Source organism: Taudactylus pleione, unplaced genomic scaffold (assembly GCF_031769625.1).
Source record: "Taudactylus pleione unplaced genomic scaffold, aTauple2 ptg000634l, whole genome shotgun sequence".
Taxonomy (NCBI): Eukaryota; Metazoa; Chordata; class Amphibia; order Anura; family Myobatrachidae; genus Taudactylus; species Taudactylus pleione.
The window spans coordinates 1,694,825-1,713,288 of record NW_028285036.1 but is presented as its reverse complement, the minus strand read 5'-3'; the positions used below and the strand labels follow the sequence as shown (position 1 = coordinate 1,713,288).

The 18,464-nt window shown below is 49.2% G+C and overlaps 1 protein-coding gene across 1 annotated transcript in view; it reads right to left on the bottom strand.

The window, feature by feature from the left end:
* Positions 1–18,464, bottom strand: part of ITPR2 (inositol 1,4,5-trisphosphate receptor type 2) — a 318,547-nt gene that overhangs the window by 134,731 nt on the left and 165,352 nt on the right. The window contains exons 27-30 of the mRNA XM_088454805.1: positions 10,855–10,944; positions 9,845–9,970; positions 9,443–9,565; positions 7,533–7,733 (exon numbers count right to left, since the gene is read on the bottom strand). Coding sequence (XP_088310931.1) covers positions 7,533–7,733; positions 9,443–9,565; positions 9,845–9,970; positions 10,855–10,944 — 540 coding nt within the window. The remainder of the gene's footprint in view (positions 1–7,532; positions 7,734–9,442; positions 9,566–9,844; positions 9,971–10,854; positions 10,945–18,464) is intronic.

Below are 18,464 nucleotides of genomic sequence, written 5' to 3'. Positions count from 1 at the left end.
CAGTATGTGATTGCTCATAGGGAGCAGGAAGTGCAGGTAATGGCCTTAGAGTGGGGTGCCCTGGATGGGATGTGTAGTAGTTATTACAGTATGTGATTGCTCAGAGGGGGCAGGAAGTGCGGGTAATTAGAGTGGGGGGCCCTGGATGGGATGGGAACTAGTAATTACAGTATGTGATTGCTCAGAGGGGGCAGGAAGTGCAGGTAATGGCCTTAGAGTGGGGTGCCCTGGATGGGATGGGAACTAGTTATTACAGTATGTGATTGCTCAGAGGGGGCAGGAAGTGCGGGTAATTAGAGTGGGGAGCCCTGGATGGGATGTGTAGTAGTTATTACAGTATGTGATTGCTCAGAGGGGGCAGGAAGCGCTGGTAATTAGAGTGGGGTGCCCTGGATGGGATGGGAACTAGTTATTACAGTATGTGATTGCTCAGAGGGGGCAGGAAGTGCAGGTAATTAGAGTGGGGAGCCCTGGATGGGATGGGAACTAGTTATTACAGTATGTGATTGCTCAGAGGGGGCAGGAAGCGCTGGTAATTAGAGTGGGGTGCCCTGGATGGGATGGGAACTAGTTATTACAGTATGTGATTGCTCAGAGGGGGCAGGAAGTGCGGGTAATGGCCTTAGAGTGGGGTGCCCTGGATGGGATGGGAACTAGTTATTACAGTATGTGATTGCTCAGAGGGGGCAGGAAGTGCGGGTAATTAGAGTGGGGAGCCCTGGATGGGATGGGAACTAGTTATTACAGTATGTGATTGCTCAGAGAGGGCAGGAAGTGCGGGTAATGGCCTTAGAGTGGGGTGCCCTGGATGGGAACTAGTTATTACAGTATGTGATTGCTCAGAGGGGGCAGGAAGTGCGGGTAATGGCATTAGAGTGGGGAGCCCTGGATGGGATGAGAACTAGTTATTACAGTATGTGATTGCTCAGAGGGGGCAGGAAGTGCGGGTAATTAGAGTGGGGTGCCCTGGATGGGATGGGAACTAGTTATTTCAGTATGTGATTGCTCATAGGGAGCAGGAAGTGCAGGTAATGGCCTTAGAGTGGGGTGCCCTGGATGGGATGTGTAGTAGTTATTACAGTATGTGATTGCTCAGAGGGGGCAGGAAGTGCGGGTAATTAGAGTGGGGGGCCCTGGATGGGATGGGAACTAGTAATTACAGTATGTGATTGCTCAGAGGGGGCAGGAAGTGCAGGTAATGGCCTTAGAGTGGGGTTCCCTGGATGGGATGGGAACTAGTTATTACAGTATGTGATTGCTCAGAGGGGGCAGGAAGTGCAGGTAATGGCCTTAGAGTGGGGTGCCCTGGATGGAAACTAGTTATTACAGTATGTGATTGCTCAGAGGGGGCAGGAAGTGCGGGTAATGGCATTAGAGTGGGGAGCCCTGGATGGGATGAGAACTAGTTATTACAGTATGTGATTGCTCAGAGGGGGCAGGAAGTGCGGGTAATTAGAGTGGGGTGCCCTGGATGGGATGGGAACTAGTTATTTCAGTATGTGATTGCTCATAGGGAGCAGGAAGTGCAGGTAATGGCCTTAGAGTGGGGTGCCCTGGATGGGATGTGTAGTAGTTATTACAGTATGTGATTGCTCAGAGGGGGCAGGAAGTGCGGGTAATTAGAGTGGGGGCCCTGGATGGGATGGGAACTAGTAATTACAGTATGTGATTGCTCAGAGGGGGCAGGAAGTGCAGGTAATGGCCTTAGAGTGGGGTGCCCTGGATGGGATGGGAACTAGTTATTACAGTATGTGATTGCTCAGAGGGGGCAGGAAGTGCAGGTAATGGCCTTAGAGTGGGGTGCCCTGGATGGAAACTAGTTATTACAGTATGTGATTGCTCAGAGGGGGCAGGAAGTGCGGGTAATGGCCTTAGAGTGGGGTGCCCTGGATGGGATGTGTAGTAGTTATTACAGTATGTGATTGCTCAGAGGGGGCAGGAAGTGCGGGTAATGGCCTTAGAGTGGGGTGCCCTGGATGGGAACTAATTATTACAGTATGTGATTGCTCAGAGGGGGCAGGAAGTGCGGGTAATTAGAGTGGGGTGCCCTGGATGGGATGGGTACTAGTAATTACAGTATGTGTAAAGCGATCGCTACTTTAAGCCAAAACGCTGGAAAAAAAGAAAAAAAGGTGTTACGGAATATTTCGGGGGGACTCGCCGAGATATCTGCCAATCACCTGCGGCGCGGCTTAACCTTCTCTATAGCAGGGGAGACCCCACATAGCAGCCAGAAGGCTTTTAAATTACCCCCCTCTCATATAACCAGATACCCACCAAAGTACTCTTATTGGGAATGGAAAAGATTTAGGGGGGAGATGTATCAAACAAGAGGACAAAGTGGGAAAAGTTGACCATGGCAACCGGATTCTGGATATCCTTATATAGAATGTTACTAGATAAAATATCTACTGTATAAGCTGATTGGTTGCTATGGGAAACTCCTCCGTTTGTTTGATTGATACATCTCCCCTTGTGTAAAATAGAACTTTAAAGTGAAAACCCATTTAAATCTCTTTACTTTTATTTAGGAAATGTTTCTCATATACTTTGGACCGCAGTCTATCCACATTTCCCTAATAGGTTCTCCTAAGATAATATAATACACCTGTGTATGTGATTTGTCCTGACGGATCCTATATATAAAGAGCAGTTACGCTCAGCCGTATTTTACAATCTATTTTTACGCCCGTTTATAAAACCTGACACCACTCACCAGCTAAAGGGACACATAAAACACAGCAACAGAATTGTGGGAAGTTATTTTACAACTGCATATAAAAGCTGTATAACTATGTCACTTTCCAAAGCACGGGGGTTGAGGGGAACGGCGAAGAGACCAGCGGACACCGTGAGATTTTGCAGGGGGCAGGGTTAGGGTTAGGCTATGGGAGAGGAGGGTTAGTCATAGGCTACAGGAACACAGGGTTAGGGTTAGGCTACAGGAGCGAAGGGTTAGGGTTAGGCACTAGGGGGAAGGATAGGGTTAGGCACTAGGGGGCAGGGTTAGGCTACAGGAGCGCAGGGTTAGGGTTAGGCACTAGGGGGCAGGGTTAGGCTACAGGAGCGGAGAGTTAGGTTTAGGCACTAGGGGGAAGGTTAGGGTTAGGCACTAGGGGGAAGGTTAGGGTTAGGCACTAGGGGGAAGGTTAGGGTTAGGCACTAGGGGGAAGGTTAGGGTTAGACTACTAGAGGGGATGGTTAGGCACTAGGGGGAAGGTTAGGGTTAGGCTATGGCAGGGGAGGGTTAGGCACTAGGGGGAAAGTTAGGTTTAGGCATTAGGGGGGTTTAGGGTTAGGCTACGGGAAGTGAGGGTTAGGGCACTCACCAGCTAAAGGGACACATAAAACACAGCAACAGAATTGTGGGAAGTTATTTTACAACTGCATATAAAAGCTGTATAACTATGTCACTTTCCAAAGCACGGGGGTTGAGGGGAACGGCGAAGAGACCAGCGGACACCGTGAGATTTTGCAGGGGGCAGGGTTAGGGTTAGGCTATGGGAGAGGAGGGTTAGTCATAGGCTACAGGAACACAGGGTTAGGGTTAGGCTACAGGAGCGAAGGGTTAGGGTTAGGCACTAGGGGGAAGGATAGGGTTAGGCACTAGGGGGCAGGGTTAGGCTACAGGAGCGCAGGGTTAGGGTTAGGCACTAGGGGGCAGGGTTAGGCTACAGGAGCGGAGAGTTAGGTTTAGGCACTAGGGGGAAGGTTAGGGTTAGGCACTAGGAGGAAGGTTAGGGTTAGGCACTAGGGGGAAGGTTAGGGTTAGGCACTAGGGGGAAGGATAGGGTTAGGCACTAGGGGGAAGGTTAGGGTTAGGCACTAGGAGGAAGGTTAGGGTTAGGCACTAGGGGGAAGGTTAGGGTTAGGCACTAGGGGGAAGGATAGGGTTAGGCACTAGGGGGAAGGTTAAGGTTAGGCACTAGGGGGAAGGTTAGGGTTAGGCACTAGGGGGAAGGATAGGGTTAGGCACTAAGGGGCAGGGTTAGGCTACAGGAGCGGAGCGTTAGGGTTAGGCACTAGGGAGAAGGTTAGGCACTAGGGGGAAGGTTAGGGTTAGGCACTAGGGGGAAGGTTAGGGTTAGGCTATGAGAGGGGAGGGTTAGGGTTAGGCACTAGAGGGAAAGTTAGAGTTAAGCACTAGAGGGAAGTTTAGGGTTAGGCACTAGGGGGAATGTTAGGGTTAGGCACTAGGGGGAATGTTAGGGTTAGGCACTAGGGGGAATGTTAGGGTTAGGCACTAGGGGGAATGTTAGGGTTAGGCACTAGGGGGAATGTTAGGGTTAGGCACTAGGGGGAATGTTAGGGTTAGGCACTAGGGGGAAGGTTAGGGTTAGGCACTAGGGAGACGGTTAGGGTTAGGCACTAGGGAGACGGTTAGGGTTAGGCACTAGGGAGACGGTTAGGGTTAGGCACTAGGGGGACGGTTAGGGTTAGGCACTAGGGGATGGGTAGGTACGAGGGGGGAAGGATAGGGTTAGGCTATGAGAGGGGAGGGTTAGGCTACGAGAGGGGAGAGTTAGGCAAGTCAGATGGTTAGGGTTAGGCACTGGGGGAAGGACAGGGTTAGGCAATAGGGAGAGGGTTAGGGTATGGGAGGGAAGGGTTAGGCACTAGATGGATGATTAGGGTTAGGCACTAGGGGGAAGGTTAGGATTAGACTACTAGAGGGGATGGTTAGGCACTAGGGGGAAGGTTAGGGTTAGGCTATGGCAGGGGAGGGTTAGGCACTAGGGGGAAAGTTAGGTTTAGGCATTAGGGGGGTTTAGGGTTAGGCTACGGGAAGTGAGGGTTAGGGCTAGGCAATAGGGATGAGGGTTAGGAACAAGGGGTATGTTAGGGATAGGCACTAAGGGGTGGGTTAGGAACAAGGGGTATGTTAGGGATAGGCACTAGGGGGTGGGTTAGGAACAAGGGGAGTGTTAGGGTTAAGCACAAGGGGGAGGGTTAGACTATGGGAGGTGAGGATTAGGGTTAGGCACTAGGGGGAAGGTTAGGATTGGACACTAGAGGAAGGGTAAGGGTTAGGCTACGGGAGGGGGGGTTAGGCACTACGGGGGAGGTTAGGATTGGACACTAGAGGAAGGGTAAGGGTTAGGCTACAGGAGGGGGGTTAGGCACTACGGGGAAGGTTAGGATTGGACACTAGAGGAAGGGTAAGGGTTAGGCTACGGGAGGGGGGTTAGGCACTACGGGGAAGGTTAGGATTGGACACTACAGGAAGGGTAAGGGTTAGGCTACGGGAGGGGGGTTAGGCACTACGGGGAAGGTAAGGATTGGACACTAGAGTAAGGGTAAGGGTTAGGCTACGGGAGGGGGGTTAGGCACTACGGGGAAGGTTAGGATTGCACACTAGAGGAAGGGTAAGGGTTAGGCTACGGGAGGGGGGTTAGGCACTACAGGGAAGGTTAGGATTGGACACTAGAGGAAGGGTAAGGGTTAGGCTACGGGAGGGGGGTTAGACACTACGGGGAAGGTTAGGATTGGGCACTAGAGGAAGGGTAAGGGTTAGGCTACGGGAGGGGGGTTTGGGTTAGGCACTAGGGGACTGTTAGGGTTAGGCACAAGGGAGAGGGTTAGACTATGGGAGGTGAGGATTAGGGTTAGGCACTAGGGGGGAAGGTTAGGATTGGACACTAGAGGAAGGGTTAGGGTTAGGCTACGGGAGGGGGGTTAGGCACTACGGGGAAGGTTAGGATTGGACACTAGAGGAAGGGTTAGGCTACGGGAGGGGGGTTAGGCACTAGGGGGAAGGTTAGGATTGGACACTAGAGGAAGGGTAAGGGTTAGGCTACTGGAGGGGGGTTAGGGTTAGGCACTAGATGGATAGTTAGCAGTTAGCAATATACTCACCGACAGAAGGGCGGCAAAATCCACCTGAATTCATCAGGACATAACCGCTGGACTCGCCGACACAGGTAAGTCACAACTAGACCACCAGGGATGTGTTGTCAACATTCTAATTATGTCAACATGAGTGTCACTGTGGCCAATGTAGATGTGTTGCATGTCAGCATTCAGATTATGTCGACACAACATATCGCGTCCAGTTTAATAAATAGGCTAAAGAAACTTAGCTTAACGTTGGAACTAACATATGTTATACTGGGTGTTGAAGTTAAACTAAATAAATACAAGCTAGTTGCCTCCTTGTGTCTACACATATAGCCTTTAAATACAATGGAGACAAACCGAGATCCTTAGGTTTCTGGTCCTTTAAATTGGTCCCTCTCCAGCAGAGCCAGGAAAGCATTCATTATTATATTTGATTTTTTTTTTCCCCCTTTAGTTTCCGGTAGCTCGCAGAAAGCCCTATACCAGCAGTATATAAATGCTGAAAATAAATTGTGATTGAGGGGCTATGACCTGCGCTGTAATAAATCACACGGGTCTGGGACATTGCGGATAAATCAGCCTCTTACTGTGACATTAATCACTGGTCCTTCTCCATGCTTAATTATTACACAGAGAGTATGAGCTCTGTATAATCCAGCTCGCAGCCAGTCGCTCGCATAGGAGGTCACATTACGTATCTTCACAAGAAAAAACCCAAAGTACCTTATCAATGTATCTATGTTATAGCACATCGATAAGAGGCCTTACACAGGGCCTGTCAGGGTGGTGGCAAATGGGTTTTTCCCTCTTTAAAATAACGACAAAGGTTTATTCATAAGGTGCATACACACAACGAATTTTATGAACGATTTTCTGTCAGACTTTTTAAAGTGTAATGAACGATTTTGTTGAACTACAAACGATTTTTGCATATTCCCTTAATGAAAATCGTTCAGTTGAAAAGTCTGACTGAACTACAAACGTGAACGCGCATGAATGGTAATCGTTCATCGTTTGACTCAGAAAGTGAACGATTGTTTCAAACGATTATCATTCAACGATAATCGTTCAAAAAACCGTTGTGTGTATGCAGCTTAAAGCTGCATTTTCTGAACGATTAATCGTTAAACGATAATCGTTTGAAAAAATCTTTCACTTTCTGAGTCAAACGATGAACGATTATCGTTCATGCGCGTTCACGTTTGTAGTTCAGTCAGACTTGTCAACTCAACGATTTTCATTAAGGGAATATGCAAAAATCGTTTGTAGTTCAAAAAGATCGTTCATGACACTTTAAAAAATCTGAAAGAAAATCGTTCATAAAATCGTTGGTAACAAAATCGTTGTGTGTGTATGCAGCTTAAAACACACATATTGTACTTTTAACTTTCCGTTTGGCAAATACACCTGGTATGTAAATAGCGAACTGAGCGCAGCTCCGCCCCTACACCGCCATATTGCTGATAAACATCAGCGCTCACAGCTGGCAGGGAGAGACCGAGCGCTGCCCAGTAACTAACGTACGTACTGGGCAGCGCTATTTTATATCTGTCACAATTCCAGGTAAAACAATGAATAACATGCACATTTTTATTTAATTCTTTCAGTTTATTCCTGTTGCCACAGTGGTTATTTCTATCGGTACCGGTAATTGTCTGTAAGCCGTAACGTGGATTAATGAAGAAATCTTTTACCTCGGTCATCACGATATCCTGGCACTTCTTGACGTACTTCCCATCGGCCTTCACAACGGTCTGCAGGAAGCGCAGGTACTCCACGTGGCGCCCGTGGGTCTCCACGCAGTGTACGAAGTGCTGGACCACCCGGTCACTGATCTCGTTGCATAAGATATAGTTGTTCATGAAGATGTTTCTCATGGTCTCGGCTTCCAGAAGCTGTAACGGGAACACAGGAGCAAATTAGTTCACTCTAACCTGGGGTTCGCGCTATGCTCTGGTGCTTCTAGCACACTCAGCTAAAGCAACAAACTGCTGAGACACAGACCAGAGTGTGCTAGTAGCACCAGAGCAGAGAGCGACACCCCAGGCAGGAGAGAGGAACTGCACGGGGTGTGACAGGTGCGGGGTGCTAGAATGATCACTACAGTCGTTGGGCAGTGTCAAATGATGGATCGCCAAATCCGCATTTATGGTGCCCGATTACCCACTAAAATAGTAATTATACAGTTACAAGGATCTGTTTTATAGAGCAAACTATGGAGACCCCCCCCCCTATCCAAGGGGGTAAGTGGGGGTATTTAATATTTTTTAGATATTGTGATAAATGTAAGCCCCAATATTTAAAAAAAAATGATGGATTTTGCAAAAAAGTTCAGCCCCTTTATATAGACAGTCTTTTACTATTACGATCAGTTCTTCAAATGTATCCGAAATCTGATCGACAATGTGAATAGGTAGACAGTCAGTAGGTCAACACCAGATGGTCAACATGCAATATGTCGACAGGGACAAAAGGTCGACAGGCTGAAATGGTCACTTTTAAAAAAATATTTTTTTTCAACATTTTTAAGGTTAGCGTTAGGCACCAGGGGTTGGGCTAGCCTTAGGCACTAGGGGGAGGGTTAGCGTTAGGCACTAGGGGGAGGGTTAGCGTTAGGCACTAGGGGGAGGGTTAGCGTTAGGCACTAGGGGGAGGGTTAGCGTTAGGCACTAGGGGGAGGGTTAGCGTTAGGCACTATGGGGAGGGCTAGCCTTAGGCACCAGGCTAGCCTTAGGCACCAGGGGTTGGGCTAGCCTTAGGCACCAGGGGTTGGGCTAGCCTTAGGCACCAGGGGTTGGGCTAGCCTTAGGCACCAGGGGTTGGGCTAGCCTTAGGCACCAGGGGTTGGGCTAGCCTTAGGCACCAGGGGTTGGGCTAGCCTTAGGCACCAGGGGTTGGGCTAGCCTTAGGCACCAGGGGTTGGGCTAGCCTTAGGCACCAGGGGTTGGGCTAGCCTTAGGCACCAGGGGTTGGGCTAGCCTTAGGCACCAGGGGTTGGGCTAGCCTTAGGCACCAGGGGTTGGGCTAGCCTTAGGCACCAGGGGTTGGGCTAGCCTTAGGCACCAGGGGTTGGGCTAGCCTTAGGCACCAGGGGTTGGGCTAGCCTTAGGCACCAGGGGGAGGGTTAGCCTTAGGCACCAGGGGGAGGGTTAGCCTTAGGCACCAGGGGGAGGGTTAGCCTTAGGCACCAGGGGGAGGGTTAGCGTTAGGCACCAGGGGGAGGGTTAGCGTTAGGCACCAGGGGGAGGGTTAGCGTTAGGCACTAGGGGGAGGGTTAGCGTTAGGCACTAGGGGGAGGGTTAGCGTTAGGCACTAGGGGGAGGGTTAGCGTTAGGCACTAGGGGGAGGGTTAGCGTTAGGCACTAGGGGGAGGGTTAGCGTTAAGCAGTAGGGGGAGGGTTAGCGTTAGGCAATAGGGGGAGGGTTAGCGTTAGGCAATAGGGGGAGGGTTAGCATTAGGATTAAATTTGAGTGTCAACCATTTGAACCTGTCAACCTGTTATCAGTCGACTATTTGGTGCCGACCTATTGACTGTCAAACGTTTATATCACACCCCCTGTATCCAGTGTTCCTATTTTTGTTATAAGCAGTTTGCCCACTTACCCCTGGAGTCAGGAAGAGGTTCAGATTTTTGTGCAGAAGGATTTGATTCTGGAGGTTTCCACGGCAGAAATTTTGCAGGAAGTTGTGAGCGAGGGTCATGATCTCATTCATTTTATCATCCGTCTGAAAATGCAGAGCCGAGGTGAATTAATGTCCCCAAACGTAGGTCACGATATACCCTCCCCGCATGGCTGTAAGGGACTATTCTACAGCATCTAAGTTCTGACTGCTGTCTATGCCGCAGCGACAAACTACCCAGTTCCCTGTTCAAATCCATGAAACAACCCAGGACTGTCAGCTGTTTCTGCGATACAGACTACAACTCCCAGAATGCTGTGGAAGTGGACGCTAGGAGTCGTGCTCCAATCCTCAGGCGTAACTCTAGCACATTTCAGCACAAACCTTTTCATATGGAATCTGCAGGAGGTCCAGGACCACAGAATGAGCCCCCATATTCTTCAACAGTCTCTGCTGCTGGTTGCGCCCTTTCTTACTCTGCGAACAAAGCTTGCTCAGCCGGATAAGGATCTGCGACACCGGGGAAGAAAGGTGGATAACATGTTCAAGTACATTATTTCCATTGATCTATATATCAAAATTAACGCACATATATGTATATGTGTATACACACACGAATACTAAAAAAAAAAAAAAAATTTCCTGAATTTTTAATATGTCCTGAGACTTAAAATGCATCATTGATATTTTTAGTGTATCCGCAAGAGTCCTGCGCAGCAGTGGGGTCTCATCCTGACTCTAACCACTCAATGGATCTCTCAGGAACCTGCGCTCCCCGCCTACTGCGTTTCTTTGCTTTGCTCTTGAAAGCTGCTAATCATTTTATTTTTTAGATGTTTTTTAAAGCAGAATGTTGGAGTTTTATTTTTTATACCCCACTGAGGTCATATGGGGAAGCATTATACAAGCAGTTTACCATCGTTCAATGCCTGTAACGCATTAAAACAAAATAAAAGCCACAGATGACGACTATAAAGAACATAAAATGAGTGATATGACAGCCATCTATTGTTTGCTAGACGGTGGAAAGTAACAAGCCATTGGGGATAAGGGGAAATAGGACACGGAGATGAGAACAGCAGCTATAGAGGCCCATTTATCAGAGTTTTTTTAATAAGCAACAAGTGATAAAATGTTACTTATGATAAATGATGCTCCAGCCAATCAGCTCCCAACTGTCATTTTTCAAACAGATGACAGTCGGGAGCCGATTGGCTGGAGCACCGTTATCATACTCGTTGATAAATGAGGCCCTTAGTGACTCTGGTGATGCAGTGTGGGGGGCCCCAGGGTGTGGGGGCCCGGCTGCCCCGTTGCTAATCCGGCTCTGGATAGGGTGAAGTTTGCAGGTAACAGGTGAACAATCTACACACTGGGAGATGGGGACACGATACCTCTTTCACAATCCTGTAGTTGTTGCCTTTATTGCTGTCAATCTGAGGCTTCTTGGTCCCATCTTGTACTTGGCCCAGAATACTTGTGTCCTAAAGCACAAACAGAGACTCAGTCAGTTCATGAAGCCATTTACATGACCACGTGTAAGGTGCGTTAACTGCCCGACCCAGAGAGGCACCCAGGATAGGTGCTGGCGGCTCCCAATAGTCCAATATAAATGATCAGTATAACAATCTGCCCGTTCCTTGGTGTAACAAACGTCTGTCTAGTGAGGAATTAACACTGAAGGCAGGGGGGAGGCCCCATGTACAGATACCGCAGCCTGCGCTTTTATGGGGGTCGTTTTCTCAGACGCCAGAAACACGGAAGTCACTGAGCTAATGTATCTCCAGGCGGCTACGTCATCGGCTATACTAAGTGCAGGGAGACGTCATCGGCTATCCTAAGTGCAGGGAGACGTCATCGGCTATACTAAGTGCAGAGAGACGTCATCGGCTATACTAAGTGCAGGGAGACGTCATCGGCTATACTAAGTGCAGGGAGACATCATCGGCTATACTAAGTGCAGGGAGACATCATCAGCTATACTAAGTGCAGGGAGACGTCATCGGCTATCCTAAGTGCAGGGAGACGTCATCGGCTATCCTAAGTGCAGGGAGACGTCATCGGCTATCCTAAGTGCAGGGAGACGTCATCGGCTATCCTAAGTGCAGGGAGACGTCATCGGCTATCCTAAGTGCAGGGAGACGTCATCGGCTATACTAAGTGCAGGGAGACGTCATCGGCTATCCTAAGTGCAGGGAGACGTCATCGGCTATACTAAGTGCAGGGAGACGTCATCGGCTATCCTAAGTGCAGGGAGACGTCATCGGCTATCCTAAGTGCAGGGAGACGTCATCGGCTATCCTAAGTGCAGGGAGACGTCATCGGCTATCCTAAGTGCAGGGAGACGTCATCGGCTATCCTAAGTGCAGGGAGACGTCATCGGCTATCCTAAGTGCAGGGAGACGTCATCGGCTATACTAAGTGCAGGGAGACGTCATCGGCTATACTAAGTGCAGGGAGATGTCACCCCGGGTGATCTCCTGTGCGGGATATGGTGACTGTGCAATGTCAGCACACAGAGCTATTCCGACAACCAAGATAAAGTCGTAAGAAACAACTATTCTCCTTCTTGCACAGTTTACTTCTAAGTAAAGTCGCGCTTCAGTATACGGGGACTTGCAATATTTATAGGAGGTAAAGTACCAACCAATCAGTTCCTAACTGCCACTTTATAGGCTGTGTTTGAAAAATGACAGTTAGGAGCTGATTGGTTAGTACTTTATCACAATTCACTTTCTCTCTCTCCAAGTCTTAGTACATCTACGCCACAGAGCTGGACGCAAATGGGCTGTCGCAATGTATCTAGAAAAAAGTTGCATCGCTGCAACCTATTCAGTCTCAGATGCAAATAGCGAACTGCAACTCCCTCCCCTCCCACTCTCTCCCCTGCCACTCCCTCCCCAACCTCCCCTTGGCTGTCACTCCCTCCCCTCGGCTTACACCCCCTCCCCAAGCTCCTCTTGGCTGCCACTCCCTCACCAACCTCCCCTCCCCTGCCACTCCCTCCCCTCCCCAACCTCCTCTTGGCTGCTACTCCCTCCCCAACCTCCTCTTGACTGTCATCCCCTCCCCCTCGGCTGCCACTCCCTCCCCAACCTCCTCTTGGCTGCCACTCCCTCCCCAACCTCCTCTTGGCAGCCACTCCCTCCCCAACCTCCTCTTGGCAGCCACTCCCTCCCCAACCTCCCCTCCCCTGCCACTCCCTCCCCTCCCCAACCTCCTCTTGGCTGCAACTCCCTCCCCAACCTCCTCTTGGCTGCCACTCCCTCCCCTCCCCCTCCTTCCCCAACCTCCTCTTGGCTGCCACTCCCTCCCCAACCTCCTCTTGGCTGCCACTCCCTCCCCAACCTCCTCTTGACTGTCACTCCCCCCCCCCTCGGCTGCCACTCCCTCCCCAACCTCCTCTTGGCTGCCATTCCCTCCCCAACCTCCTCTTGACTGTCACTCCCCCCCTCGGCTGCCACTCCCTCCCCAACCTCCTCTTGGCTGCCACTCCCTCCCCAACCTCCTCTTGGCTGCCACTCCCTCCCCAACCTCCTCTTGGCTGCCACTCCCTCCCCAACCTCCTCTTGGCTGCCACTCCCTCCCCAACCTCCTCTTGGCTGCCACACCCTCCCCAACCTCCTCTTGGCTGTCACTCCCCCCCCTCGGCTGCCACTCCCTCCCCAACCACCTCTTGGCTGCCACTCCCTCCCCTCGGCTGCCACTCCCTCCCCAACCTCCTCTTGGCTGTCACTCCCCCCCCTCGGCTGCCACTCCCTCCCCAACCTCCTCTTGGCTGTCACCCCCCCCCTTGGCTGCCACTCCCTCCCCAACCTCCCCTTGGTTGTCACTCCCTCCCCTCGGCTTCCACCCCCTCCCCCTGTCTGACCTTGCGGAGAGGAGACTGGATTGCGGCTGGAGCCGTGGCGTCACTAAGTATGGAAATTTCTTAAAATCGCTTCACGCAATGGAAATATATATGGAAGTTAATGGTCTGTACAGTGCAGCTAATATCACTGCACAACAATGACAATGTTTCCGATGTGAAAATAGTTACTTCTGATTGATGTCAGCATGCAAAGAATAAATATGACATAAACTCTCAGTTAGCTCTGAGTTCCGAGATATAGCCCATGTATGACGATGTCGGGGTATTCCTAGTGACGTGGGCAGAATGGAGAGAATCTTACCAGCAATCTGCCTTCCGCACACAGGGGGCGGGGCCTAATGACCCAATTAAATGAATCAGTTATTTGTCCCCTCCCCTATTCAAATATATGCGATTCACGGGATTACCCAGACAAGAGAACTGTGGTGCACTGAGTGACAGCATAGGGAGCGATTCCACCAAGACATCTCAGCAATGGAACAAAGATATCAGGGTAGGTGACAGTGACAAGAGATGTCCCAGAAGAGGAGTACAAGCGACAAGCAAAGAGAAAGCACCCCCATGTATAGGCCACTATATTACATAGTACTTTCCTATGTTGTATGGTTGTTTCCTATGCTGTATGGTTGTTTCCTATGCTGTATGGGTGTTTCCTATGCTGTAAGGTTGTTTCCTATGCTGTATGTCTGTTTCCTATGCTGTATGTCTGTTTCCTATGCTGTATGTCTGTTTCCTATGCTGTATGGTTGTTTCCTATGCTGTATGTCTGTTTCCTATGCTGTATGGGTGTTTCCTATGCTGTATGTCTGTTTCCTATGCTGTATGGTTGTTTCCTATGCTGTATGCCTGTTTCCTATGCTGTATGGGTGTTTCCTATGCTGTATGGTTGTTTCCTATGCTGTATGTCTGTTTCCTATGCTGTATGTCTGTTTCCTATGCTGTATGTCTGTTTCCTATGCTGTATGATTGTTTCCTATGCTGTATGTCTGTTTCCTATGCTGTATGGTTGTTTCCTATGTTGTAGGTTTGTTTCCTATGCTGTAGGTTTGTTTCCTATGCTGTAGGTTTGTGTCCTATGCTGTATGGTTGTTTCCTATGCTGTATGGTTGTTTCCTATGCTGTATGGTTGTTTCCTATGCTGTATGATTGTTTCCTATGCTGTATGATTGTTTCCTATGCTGTATGTTTGTTTCCTATGCTGTATGATTGTTTCCTATGCTGTATGATTGTTTCCTATGCTGTATGTCTGTTTCCTATGCTGTATGTCTGTTTCCTATGCTGTATGTCTGTTTCCTATGCTGTATGTCTGTTTCCTATGCTGTATGTTTGTTTCGTTTTGTGTTCTTATTTGTGATTGATTGAATTAAAACAACTGTTATTTATTTTCTATCAAGAAAATATTAGATTATATTAAAATAGCTTTTCACTATGATTATATTACTAATGTACGTACAGTATAGTGCAAGTTGTGTAGCTCAAAAAATAGAGCTAGTAACAACATTCTGAAACCATTTCAGTTTTTCTTGACCTCAAATTAGTAATGTATGACTATTAGTAATGTATGACTATTAGTAATGTATGACTATTTTTAGAAAGGAAACAAATTAAAAGTATTAATTTGTTGTACAGTGTAAGTAGCCAGGCGGCTTGGAGCATTTGAATTACTCTACCAAGTAATTATATATATATATTTTTTTTAATCATTCCACCACTTATGTGCAGGCTTCCCCTTGCCGGATTGTGCATGAATCAGTCTTACTTCTGTAATACAAATGCTCCTTGCCGCGTAATGCGCCTTTTAGTCACTGCTCCTACAGTGATCGTGTATATGAATAAATGGGTGTATTTTCTCACAACTGCGACCAATCAATCATCACCATCAGTCTTACACTTACACCAGGGTCAGAGCGGACACAAGTCAGATCCCGACAGGAGGCTGCGTTTGAGACTTCCGGGCGGCCATGTTAGTCTCCATGTGCGAATACACGCCCACATCGCGCCTTCACTGTACTTTTGTTGCAACAATGCACCCACCGCATCTGCATCCACACCCACTTCACGTGATTCCTCGCACATTCCAGCCCCGGTCTCAGCCGCCTCGTCGCATAGAGCGTTAAGTCAGAATTGAGACCGAAAACTGACGCAGACTGCGGCTAGCAACGCAGGCGCGGTAGGGAAAAAAACAGAAAATGGAAGATGAGACAGAACAAAAGTCTTACAGCTTACACTTGCGACTCAACCTGAATAAGGAACATAAATATATGTGACAGGTACATGACTAATGGGAGGTGATGCACTGTCCCCCAGGAGCTTACAATCTTAAAACGAAGCCGGCTCACATTCTGCTCTGGCACGAAGGACATCTGCCGTTATATGTACGGGTATGAGATTCTGCTTTATAACAAACATCCAGAGGTTTGCCATCACGCTGTGACACAGAACCGGTTATTCATCATCCTTCATTCATGGTCTCCGAAGTCCTAATTAAAGAGCAGGCAAGATGGCAGCTGGGTTTCGTCCCTGGACCCTTCGCGATGTGAAATCTTTATTGTCTGAAGTATGAGAACTGTCTGACATTACACTTTGTGCTCAGCTGCAGAACCGAATGTCATGGGAACATGTCAGACTGCTCAGAAGCATTTTTGTTCCCCCTTAAATAACAGGGAAACTTTAATATTAAACAGGAACTAAACCTAGAAATATATATAACGATTTTCTCTCCTGTATGCAAACCTTAATGTAATCTTACCTTTCCTTATCTGTCAGAACCGCTCTTAACTGCAAAAGCATTTATACATTTGACACTAGGTACTGTTCTAGACCCCAAGTCAGTGACTTGAACGATAAACTACCCCGCAAGTCACCTGCAATATCTACCTACAGGATTCCTAAAGCCTCCGTGAAAGATATTTTAATTAATTTCTCCATGTGCCTTCCTGCCCATCTGAAAGCTGCACTGAGACGCTCTGCTAGGGAACTCCTTCATGTGCCTTCCTGCCTCTTTGAAAGCTGAACTGAGAAGCTCCGCTAGAGAATTCCTCCATGTGCTCTCCTGCCTCTCTGAAAGCCGCACTGAGAAGCTCTGCTAGGGAATTCCTCCATGTGCCTTCCTGCCTCTCTGAAAGCCACACTGAAAAGCTCTGCTAGGGAATTCTTCCATGTGCCTTCCTGCCTCCCTGAAAGCCACACTGAGAAGCTCTGCTAGGGAATTTCTCCATGTCCCTTTCAGCCTCTCTGAAAGCCGCACTGAGAAGCTCCGCTAGGGAATTCTTCCATGTGCTCTCCTGCCTCTCTGAAAGCCGCACTGAGAAGCTCTGCTAGGGAATTCCTCCATGTGCCTTCCTGCCTCTCTGAAAGCCACACTGAAAAGCTCTGCTAGGGAATTCTTCCATGTGCCTTCCTGCCTCCCTGAAAGCCACACTGAGAAGCTCTGCTAGGGAATTTCTCCATGTCCCTTTCAGCCTCTCTGAAAGCCGCACTGAGAAGCTCCACTAGGGAATTCTTCCATGTGCTCTCCTGCCTCTCTGAAAGCCGCACTGAGAAGCTCTGCTAGGGAATTTCTCCATTGCCTTCCTGCCTCTCTGAAAGCCGCACTGAGAAGCTCTGCTAGGGAATTTCTCCATGTGCCTTCCTTCCCATCTGAAAGTCACACTGAGAAGCTCTGCTAGGGAATTTCTCCATGTCCCTTTCAGCCTCTCTGAAAGCCGCACTGAGAAGCTCCGCTAGGGAATTCTTCCATGTGCTCTCCTGCCTCTCTGAAAGCCGCACTGAGAACCTCTGCTAGGGAATTCCTCCATGTGCCTTCCTGCCTCTCTGAAAGCCACACTGAAAAGCTCTGCTAGGGAATTCTTCCATGTGCCTTCCTGCCTCCCTGAAAGCCACACTGAGAAGCTCTGCTAGGGAATTTCTCCATGTCCCTTTCAGCCTCTCTGAAAGCCGCACTGAGAAGCTCCGCTAGGGAATTCTTCCATGTGCTCTCCTGCCTCTCTGAAAGCCGCACTGAGAAGCTCTGCTAGGGAATTCCTCCATGTGCCTTCCTGCCTCTCTGAAAGCCACACTGAAAAGCTCTGCTAGGGAATTCTTCCATGTGCCTTCCTGCCTCCCTGAAAGCCACACTGAGAAGCTCTGCTAGGGAATTTCTCCATGTCCCTTTCAGCCTCTCTGAAAGCCGCACTGAGAAGCTCCGCTAGGGAATTCTTCCATGTGCTCTCCTGCCTCTCTGAAAGCCGCACTGAGAAGCTCTGCTAGGGAATTTCTCCATTGCCTTCCTGCCTCTCTGAAAGCCGCACTGAGAAGCTCTGCTAGGGAATTTCTCCATGTGCCTTCCTTCCCATCTGAAAGTCACACTGAGAAGCTCTGCTAGGGAATTTCTCCATGTCCCTTTCAGCCTCTCTGAAAGCCGCACTGAGAAGCTCCGCTAGGGAATTCTTCCATGTGCTCTCCTGCCTCTCTGAAAGCCGCACTGAGAACCTCTGCTAGGGAATTCCTCCATGTGCCTTCCTGCCTCTCTGAAAGCCACACTGAAAAGCTCTGCTAGGGAATTCTTCCATGTGCCTTCCTGCCTCCCTGAAAGCCACACTGAGAAGCTCTGCTAGGGAATTTCTCCATGTCCCTTTCAGCCTCTCTGAAAGCCGCACTGAGAAGCTCCGCTAGGGAATTCTTCCATGTGCTCTCCTGCCTCTCTGAAAGCCGCACTGAGAAGCTCTGCTAGGGAATTCCTCCATGTGCCTTCCTGCCTCTCTGAAAGCCACACTGAAAAGCTCTGCTAGGGAATTCTTCCATGTGCCTTCCTGCCTCTCTGAAAGCCACACTGAGAAGCTCTGCTAGGGAATTTCTCCATGTCCCTTTCAGCCTCTCTGAAAGCCGCACTGAGAAGCTCCGCTAGGGAATTCTTCCATGTGCTCTCCTGCCTCTCTGAAAGCCGCACTGAGAAGCTCTGCTAGGGAATTTCTCCATTGCCTTCCTGCCTCTCTGAAAGCCGCACTGAGAAGCTCTGCTAGGGAATTTCTCCATGTGCCTTCCTTCCCATCTGAAAGTCACACTGAGAAGCTCTGCTAGGGAATTTCTCCATGTCCCTTTCAGCCTCTCTGAAAGCCGCACTGAGAAGCTCCGCTAGGGAATTCCTCCATGTGC